This window comes from Morone saxatilis, unplaced genomic scaffold (assembly GCF_004916995.1).
Source record: "Morone saxatilis isolate NCDOM2014 unplaced genomic scaffold, NCSU_SB_2.0 Contig20, whole genome shotgun sequence".
NCBI classification, from domain to species: domain Eukaryota; kingdom Metazoa; phylum Chordata; class Actinopteri; family Moronidae; genus Morone; species Morone saxatilis.
In genome coordinates, this window is record NW_023339763.1 from 2,687,872 (window position 1) to 2,697,403 (window position 9,532).

Below are 9,532 nucleotides of genomic sequence, written 5' to 3' on the forward strand. Positions count from 1 at the left end.
GGCAGTCCCCTGGTGGTAATATAAACATTATAATGAAAATTGATTAGAAAAGAAATTGGCAGTGGCTTCTGTTTCAAAGTTAAGAGAGAAAAAAACAATTGGATAAAGACTGAAAAGGACGAGAGCAGAAAAACAAGACCAGTTCGTCACACAATAACAAAAGCACATTCCCACAGAAAAGCCAATAATTTAGAACTTCTGTCAGTTATCGACATCCAGATGTATAAATGTACCACGTTTTCTTAATTAGGTGGAAATCCATGGAACAAATGACTATCCTCAGGGAACTGAGCTGATATCTCCTTATCAGATCAATATATAAAGCTGACATTGCAGGGTTTATGGAGGATTGCAACCTTTCCTCTGCTGTAATATTACCATAATATTCCCGTAGCCTAATATGGGAGTTTACCGTGTGTATAATATTGAATTTGTGCATGTTTTTAATTCAAAATGGCCAACAGTATCATTATAATATTCATTTTTAACACAGTGCCTGTAGTAATATATATTACAGTACAGTGTATTAAAGTCTGAGGCTGTTCCCTCTCCTAGTTTGAAGCACTGGCGCCACCTTGTGGCTGGGTGCGTCATTTTCATTGCAGAATACAAGCAATTTGTCATTTCTGCCATTAAAACCAAACTGTTTTAACAAGTTTGTATGTTATTTTATTTATTTTGTAAGCAAAATATGAGAGATATATAAGATATTCACCCTCTGGCAGGAGAACAACAAACTGATAATGACAGAATCAGATCAGTCAGATAATATGGGCCTATGAAAATGGTTATAATTTGAGTTAGTTAGAACTAAAATTGCAGGAGGCTACTATAAATTATTAACAGTGGACTTTATAATAATAAATCTGTGGTGCACGTGTCGAAGTCTGGTGGATCTGTACACCAAACCTCATTCAGAAATCTTCTAAATAAAATGTTGCCTTGCTAATTCAGTAAAATTAACAACTTTTCTGGATTAAGTAGCAAGTTCTGGAAAATTCGGCACTACTTTGTAGTAGTAATACCCTGATTTAAAAAAAAAACAAGAATTATTGGGTGTTTTAGAAGATGCCGAATTGGCTCCAAATGCATCCTATTATTGTTTTTCTCTCCTCTATGTGTTTACATTTTGGCTAAAAGGAGACAATTTAAAATACCTCGGTTTGTAAAGGAGGTTTGGTATGGGTTTTATTTTATGGGGGCGTTCCGGCCTCTGCTCCAGCTGTGACAGGTGGTAACGCTGCTTCTGTACCACCATGAGCAGATCCTCCAATTGGCCAATCGGAATTAAAAACAAAGCTGCCGTGATGAGACACTGCGCGCTCATTGGCTGCCCTCTCTGTGACGCAATGGGTAAATCCGTACTGATTGGTCGCCGGCGCGCCTTTAGGTCAGTACGCATCCCTCCACTGCTGTGCCGGAATACGAGCAACCTACATAAGGTACGGTGTTATTTTGAATTGTAGATACTTTATATTATTAATATAACAACGCAGCTCTGTTATTTAGTAATATTAACACGCGAGGAAGCCTTTAAGTGTTTGTTATGCCACAAAATAACCTTTTTATTGAAGTTGTCCCATGTAACGTCGGTCAGGAAGTTATATAAATGTGACACTTTTATGTGTTTTCACTGAATTAACGTACATAGATGGTTATCACAGCTGTCCATATTCTCTCATATGCACCTAATGCTTTATTTGGCATCGTTTTTAACTGCAGGAATTAAATCAATTATAATTAAACTTGTAAATCAGGACTTGGCCCCGTACCAGGGATCAAATGGGCCAAATCCAGTCAGAGCCCATCAGAACCCTAACACAGAAACACATCTCATATATACACATAATAATACACATACATACATGCAGTCACTGGCTGTTGCTGTGATGGCTTCTTGTGTTGAATGAAACTCCACAACTGTAACATTAATTACTGAGATTAGTAACACTTTATACTGAGTACAGATTATAGAGTAATGTTTAACTAATGCATGACTCATGGTGGTTTTAACAACATGAACCAAAGCAGAGGAGCATAACAGTGGTTGGATACGTTACCCAAAAAATGTAATTATTACTCATTACCTCTTGTCAAAAGTATTTTATCAGTGATATTGTTAACACTGCTCAGTTATATTACTTTTCTTCTTCCTGGTGATTGTGTCCCTTTTTCCCAGAATCCAGTGCATTTGCCATCTTTTCATAATGTGTGATGTTTGAATGTTCGATTCCGTTCTCTCTTCCCGTACCTCACAGATTCAACCATGGATCTTGTGCTGAACGTTGCGGACTATTACGTCCTCACCCCGTACGTGTACCCCGCATCGTGGCCCGAGGACGGGGCCCTGCGGCAGATCCTCAGCCTGTTGGTGCTGACGAACCTCGGGGCCGCAGTCCTGTATCTGGGCCTGGGGGCCATCAGCTACTTCCTCATCTTCGACCACAATCTGAAGAAACACCCACACTTCTTGGAGGTATAAAGCCCGTATCTCAGTTTATGAATGGTGCCGTAAAAAACTGCCAAAGCAATCAATTGAACTTTGCATCTACGAGGTGGGGGGGGGGGGGACCAGTTAATAAACATTAATATTATTTGTCATTTAAAGTGAACAAACCCATAATTCATCTTTATTTGAAAACCTTTATTTTCATATTAACTGACTACTCGAGGCCTATATGACAGATAAATCTGATATTTTACTGCATTTCAGAGCTGCAACTGCATTTTAAAGAGTTCATACAACATTAAACATATCTGGAACCTCATCCATCACTCAAATTTCGGACTGATTAATGAACATATTCTGCTCCTGTGGGGAGCAACCAACAGCCGAGTGTTCAGACGTCGTGTGTTTACAGCAACCGCCAGAACAATTACAACCCCATAACGCCACAACAGCAACCAAGACACTCTATTACAGATCAATTACACCAATACAAAAATAACAGTGCAGTGTAAAGTCCACTCCACAAGACTCTGATTATCACATTATATTCCAGTGAGGATACCCCGGGTGTTAATAGTCACCAGGAATTCATTCAGTTTACACTCACTCCTATTTATTTAATCAGTAGACCTTTTTTACAGCAGCCATTTTGACATTAAATAGGGTAAACACAAGTGTTACCAGTGCTTATTAAGGCTCTGTAGCATTCAGGGCAGTCAGAATCTGCTATTGTGGAACCGAACTTGAATGAGTAGTGGTAAATGGAAAAAGGTCTATTATTTGAAATGTTCTATTCATTCCTACTTAGAATCAGGTTCAGAGGGAGATCAAATACGCGATGACCTCTCTTCCCTGGATCAGCATCCCCACTGTGGCCCTGTTTTTCGCTGAAGTTAGAGGATACAGCAAACTGTACGACAGCGTCAGTGATTCTCCACTGGGTACGTTGAAGAAAGTCCTCACCGGCTTGCAGCTGGTCTGTAGTCTTGTTTCTGTGTTATTAGGAACCCTGAACGCACCATCCAAGTTCTTCGTGTTGATACGGTCTGTGTGCTTTCAGGTTGGCCCGGGCTCTTCCTGAGTATGATCTCCTTCCTGTTTTTCACTGACATGTGTATCTACTGGATTCATCGGTTCCTTCATCACAAGCTCATTTACAAGGTGAGGACAACTGTGATTGAACCTAATAGGTTCACCTTTTTGGCTGCTTAAGGCTATGTAAAGCATTTTAACATCTACACTTTATTTGAATTTTTAAAGCGATAAAGAGCAGAAATCCTTTGTATTTGACCAGATTTTACAGCCAGGGTCTAGTGATTGTAAGCACTGCAGAAGGTGCACATTGCTGGTTTTTATGCCAAAGCTGCACTGTCTGCTGTGTGTGTAGCTCAGCTCCGCCCTCGGTGAATCAGACCCACACGCCGCAGCTCTTTATGCATTCATAGTCTCGAATAGACAGATTTCCACACCTCAGTTTAGTGCTGAAGAGCAGAGGAAAGAGATCTGTCAGTTTCTAGTCCCATCATCAAAAATCCTGCACGCTGCCCAAAGGTTGCATGTCTTTATACATTAGTATTCTGTCATCGTTAGGAAAGTTCCTTAACTTCTTATTCTTTAGGATTGTATATTGGCTTATGTTTCAATATATTGGGATATGTTGTGATACTGTAAGCAGGGCGATATATTGTGATTGCTCTTATTATCTAAATATTAGTATAGTGCCATAAAGAACACACCACCATATGCTTAAAATCTGAGTTTTTAAAAAACGTTTTATGCAGCCAGAACAATGTGATCTGTACTAGCATTTATACTAGCACTACTGTAAGCAATAACCATCTCTCTCTCTCTCGTCCCCAACAGCTGTTTCACAAACCACACCACATATGGAAGGTTCCCTCTCCCTTCGCCAGCCATGCCTTCCATCCAGTAGACGGCTTCATGCAGGGACTCCCGTACCACATCTACCCCTTCCTCTTCCCCCTCCACAAGGTGCTCTACCTGGCCCTGTACATCTTCGTCAACATCTGGACCATCTCTATCCACGACGGTGACTATCGCGTCCCCGGCGCTCTGACCAGCGTCATCAACGGCTCGGCTCACCACACCGACCACCACCTCTTCTTCGACTACAATTACGGCCAGTACTTCACCCTGTGGGACCGCGTGGGGGGCTCCTACAGGCACCCGTCGGCTCTCATGGGCAAGGGTCCCCACGATCTGATCCGGAAACTTCAAGCAGAGGGGAAGTTGGGAGACGATGGAGTGAATGGACATTCTCAGAGAGGAGTCACACGTAAGGAGGAGTAGCGCGCCCGGGGGGGGTGGGGGATGACGGCTGAAAGTGATTATTTTTATAAAGACAACGTGCTACATCCATGCTGAGTTAGAAAACATATCGGAGCATAATTCGACTTCCTGCAATGTATTTGCCAAATAAGCTGCCAAGAGATTTTAGATCTGGAATCAAACATTCTACCCATCATGACTCTGACATCCAGAGTCGCAGTGATTGAAACAGGAGGTGAGAAGAGGTTCTTACTGTAAATGCAACAGTGTACAGAGAAAAGCTTTTTGCAAGCCGAGGCAGAGCCCAGAGATATGAGGGGCATCAAAAGGCTGGAGCTGCTTCGACTCCAACTGTGAACGTTCATGATTAAGACCTGAGACTGGTGTCAAGAAGATCGATTTCCACTACACATTAGATTGTTAGCAGTTCGTGGTTGTAAGTTCAGGCTGAATCTGAAAAACGTGGCAAAGCAACAACTGCTTCAAAGGAAAATCCTGGTGTTTTTCATTCATTTTTGATTAATGGTCGTTTACACTCGCCACCCCTTTATATATTGATACAGAGTATATGGAGGCGAGCAGCACAAGCACTTAAAGTCTGACAGCAAGCAAAAAGCCTGCTTGATATTGTAACTAACTGCATACTTAGCGAGCAACCAGCAACAAAGACTCAGGTGGAAAATTACCGTGATTTTCTTTTAAGCCAATAGGCAGCTCTATTCCCTCCTGTAGAAAGATTATACCTTTTGGTACCATTTAGCATTTACAAGGCCATTATACCGTGGCAATAGTAGGAAAGAGGAATAGCAATGAGTGTAAATAGTTCTCATGCTGTAGTCAACAGAAAACAAAGACCGAGGTGGTCTGTCTCTGTGGACCCTCCTGTGTGTAACCACCACCTGAAGAAGCAACAGAGCTTCTTTTTCAAGTTCCCTGGTTCTTTGGTTCTACAAGCGTTGCTCATGTACACTAATTACAGATCATCAGGATAATAATTAAATGTTTCCACTTTGAAATGTATCTGTGGTTTGGGTCTGTCTTCCTACAGTGAAACTTTATGCTTGACAACTCAAGGTCCACTTACTAGCTTTTTTTGGACCCGATTTTGTGGTTATCAGCGAACGGAGCATGCTCAGTTGTCCTGAAGATTAACTGTTGTCAGCTCAGAAGCTGTCTTCGATCTAATAGATTTTTATGGCTCCTCATCATTCATTCTAAACGTTGACTCAAGGACCACTTACTATATTTTCCCTGAGCTTTGAACCACATCACACAGTCTTCATCAGTGGATATAGCCTGTGAAATAAAGGCTAAAAGCCTGTCATTTTTTGTTTAAATTTTAGTTGTGTATCAAGAGATCCGTGACAACTGAGGAAGCGCCATCTACGGATGAAGACCTTGTGATATGGTTGAAAGCTCAGGAAGAACCTTTAGTTGGGATTTTTTATATCAAACAAGGATCAAATAGTTCCGAAATTGATATTTATGGTTTGTTTGTTGTTTGCAGTCACCATCTCTAAGTTTATTTTTATACTTCAGTTTACAGACTACACATCTTACAAACTACACATGTATAAGCTGGCAGGGTGTAAAATCCATGCGGCAAATAAAAGAACATTCAGATACAAAATGGACTTCCTGACAGTTACAAATGCTCATGAGTACACAGTGTGCTGTATATACAAGCAGAAAATTACATTACATACAATTACATAGCAGCCTTCTCAGCTTCTTAAGTCTTATATGCAAAAGTGCACACAAGTCAAAACAGCCAGAAGAGCAGGAGTTTGTTTCAGCAGATGTGATCGGAAGAGATGGTACAAAAGGGAGGGAAAGAGCCTCTCTACACATGCTGATGCCAGTGTCCCAGTGTCCCAGTATCACAGTGTTGTCACGTCCGTAACGGAGATCATCTCAGCAGAAAAGGAAGGGCATCCAGAGGAAGGATCGCATGGCTGTCCCTGCTGCCATGCCTGCCAGTAACCCCAGCGCTATGTTCTCCATCACTCCATCAAACGGGTCCCTCTGAACAATCACCTGGTGGGTTCCTGGGGGAAAAGACAGAGGGAAGACACAGGTTTATGCACTGATCCATGTTTGGCTTAGTCTAGTAAGAGAGGAGCTTCGGATGTTTACCTCATCTTGTGCCAGTTTCTTACATACCTTATATAACTTCATTATTTTAGATTATCTTAGTCTTACATGATACTTATTCCTAAATAAAGCTGTGTTAGACAGAATTACCACAAACTGACACACAGCAAAGGTCAGTTAATATTGCACAGTTGGAGTGGTGTGCTGTCCTGTGCAGTCTGCTGTATGCACTGTACACAATGGAAACTTGAAGGTGGCAGGATACAAAGACAGTGTGCAGAAACTGAGGGATCAGGGAGTCGGTAGGGCTCTAAAGAGAGGGTTAAAGCTGCAGTAGGTAACTTTTATGAAAATAACTTTTTGTCACATTTGCTGAAACGTTCACTATATCCTCACAGTAGAACATGAGACAGATAATCTGTGAGAAAATCAGGTTCCTTCCACCAGCCCGAACGAAAACAACCAATCAGAGCCGAGAAAGATCGAAAGACACTTTAAGTTGGAAGCTTGAGATTGTTGAGTCTCATTCCCAACGTCCTGGGAACAAGACTCAACAATTCACTATCTTTCTCACCTCTGATTAGTTGTTTTCATTCGGGCCGGTGAATTCTTGCAAATACCATTAGGAGCACTAGGGGGAGCCAAAGGAACCTGATTTTTACACTGATCATCTGTCTCATGTACTACTCTCAGGATATAGTGAAAGTTTCAGCAAATGTGACAAAAAATAATCTTTATAAAAATTACCTACTGCAGCTTTAAGTGAAGCCTGGAAACATTATCTACACAATATATCTTTTGCAGATTAGTTTGTGAGCAAAAAGGTGTTTTGCAAATGTTGTAGGAGTCAGACAAACTAAATATCAGATACATGTTAGGATGGATAATACTGTATTTACACCATCATTGAGGTCTTATTTATTGTCATTTTTTCTGCATACGTACCAAAAGAGTGCTATTCTTTAACCCTAATATCACTTTAAATATCAGAGCACTCAGATGTACAGATTAGACTACATTTGGCAAGACACATTTTTACTGGACTGAACAGCAGCTGTTTCCATTTGAACCAATATAAAATAAATTACCATATAATACACATTACTGTATCATTATTTTTTACACACCTACCTACCTACATTGGTAAAAAGTTTACTGTATTATTGCAAAGTCACAGATAGCCATTTGCTTAAGGTTAGTGTTTGTGTTTCTTGCAGCGCTACGGTAACAAACCTGGTCCTGCTCCAGGTGTGATGTAGACTGTTTGGTAGCTGTTGATGGGGATAGCCTGGTAGGAGTCATCATATGGGTCGTATGTGAACGCCTACAAACAAAAAAACACCAAACACCACTGAATCAGAAACACTGTACAGTTCCACACAGATAAACGCTGCAGTAGCTCCCATTAAAAATATATAGAGCACAGAGGATTATAAGAAAACAAGAAATAAGATGTATGTAAAAAAAAATATGTGCGTTATACTACAATATATGTGGAAAAAATAGGAAATATGTAACAATATATACTACACATAACAGAGAGATGGAATCTAGAAATACATGTAATAAAATGCAAGAATTGTATGAATAAGAACTATTGTACTGTATTAATGGCAGAAAAGATGTGTGAGCGCTGACAGAGAACATGGATCACTCACCGGGTTTCTCCTGGTCTCTAGCAGAGTCAGTTTCCACGCTCTGAGAAAGACATGAACAGGAATGAAGAGCTTGACGGATGGACAGTTGCAAAGGGAGGCAGCACAGACGAGACGAGAGTGAAGTGAGAGTACTTACATGGATTCATCCTCGCTGTTGGCACACAGGTTGACTGTTGAGCCGTCTTTAAGTTGAATCACAATGAGATTCTGTCTGGGGTTGCTCTCTGGTGGAGCCACATCTACAGCCCCCCCCCCCAAAAAAAACAAGTTAACGAAGTAATTCAACCAAAGAATAAGCACATTGTCATCAGTATGAGGATCTTTACAGTTAAATAATACATTTGGATGATATATATATCGACTGCACAGACAGTGAAACAGGTGGATGATCACCTTTATGTCAGTTAAATAAATTAAATAAAAGAAGTGTGCACTCGCATGGTGGTGGAAAAACAGCAGCAACATTGTGGTGTTTATATCGTCATTACTTATTGAACAGATGCACCGAACCATTCAAATAATCTCAGGACTTTTTAAGGAGCAGGCCTTCAGAACAGCCTCAGTCGTGTTTTCACACCCGTCCTGGAACTCCATCTGGTTTGTTCTTATGTTTGTGATTTTTCTTCAGCTGTGGGTATTGTTGTGCTTGCATGCAGAAGTATGATGAAGGAACAGTGTTTGCGCTGTAGGGGGCATCGGGTTCTGTATTATGGTCTCATACTGCTGGGGTGCTAAAATGCTCCTGCAGAGCAATCTTCAAACACAAGCTGTGCCCCAGTTCTGCACCAGACACCAACTGCATACAGCACATACTAATCTTTACTTCCTGCAGCAGCCAAAACGTCCGTCTGTTGTCTTTACTTGTCTTTGTCTCGACAAAGGAGTGCATCCATAGTCATTCATCCATGTTCATTTTGGTATCAGATGTATTTTTTTGCTCATCTGGAGTATAGAGTTGTTTATTGTTCTGGTTTCAGTGGCTGCTCAGCCTCTCAGTTCAAGCTGTAACTAATGATTTTCATTCTCAATAAATACATAGATT

General features: G+C 40.9%; 2 protein-coding genes across 2 annotated transcripts in view; one reads left to right on the forward strand and one right to left on the reverse strand.

The window, feature by feature from the left end:
* The first annotated feature begins 1,366 nt into the window (after positions 1–1,366).
* sc5d (sterol-C5-desaturase) lies at positions 1,367–5,984 on the forward strand. The gene is made up of 5 exons (XM_035667190.1): positions 1,367–1,442; positions 2,259–2,476; positions 3,258–3,390; positions 3,510–3,610; positions 4,313–5,984. The coding sequence occupies exons 2-5, from the start codon at positions 2,267–2,269 to the stop codon at positions 4,757–4,759; spliced, it is 891 nt and encodes a 296-aa protein (XP_035523083.1). The 5' UTR covers positions 1,367–1,442; positions 2,259–2,266; the 3' UTR covers positions 4,760–5,984.
* Positions 5,985–6,256: 272 nt separating this feature from the next.
* plekhb1 (pleckstrin homology domain containing B1) overlaps positions 6,257–9,532 on the reverse strand; it is a 6,593-nt gene continuing 3,317 nt past the window's right edge. The window contains exons 3-6 of the mRNA XM_035667191.1: positions 8,627–8,729; positions 8,491–8,530; positions 8,066–8,156; positions 6,257–6,786 (exon numbers count right to left, since the gene is read on the reverse strand). Of these exons, the coding sequence (XP_035523084.1) occupies positions 6,653–6,786; positions 8,066–8,156; positions 8,491–8,530; positions 8,627–8,729 (368 nt within the window). The 3' untranslated portion in view covers positions 6,257–6,652. The remainder of the gene's footprint in view (positions 6,787–8,065; positions 8,157–8,490; positions 8,531–8,626; positions 8,730–9,532) is intronic.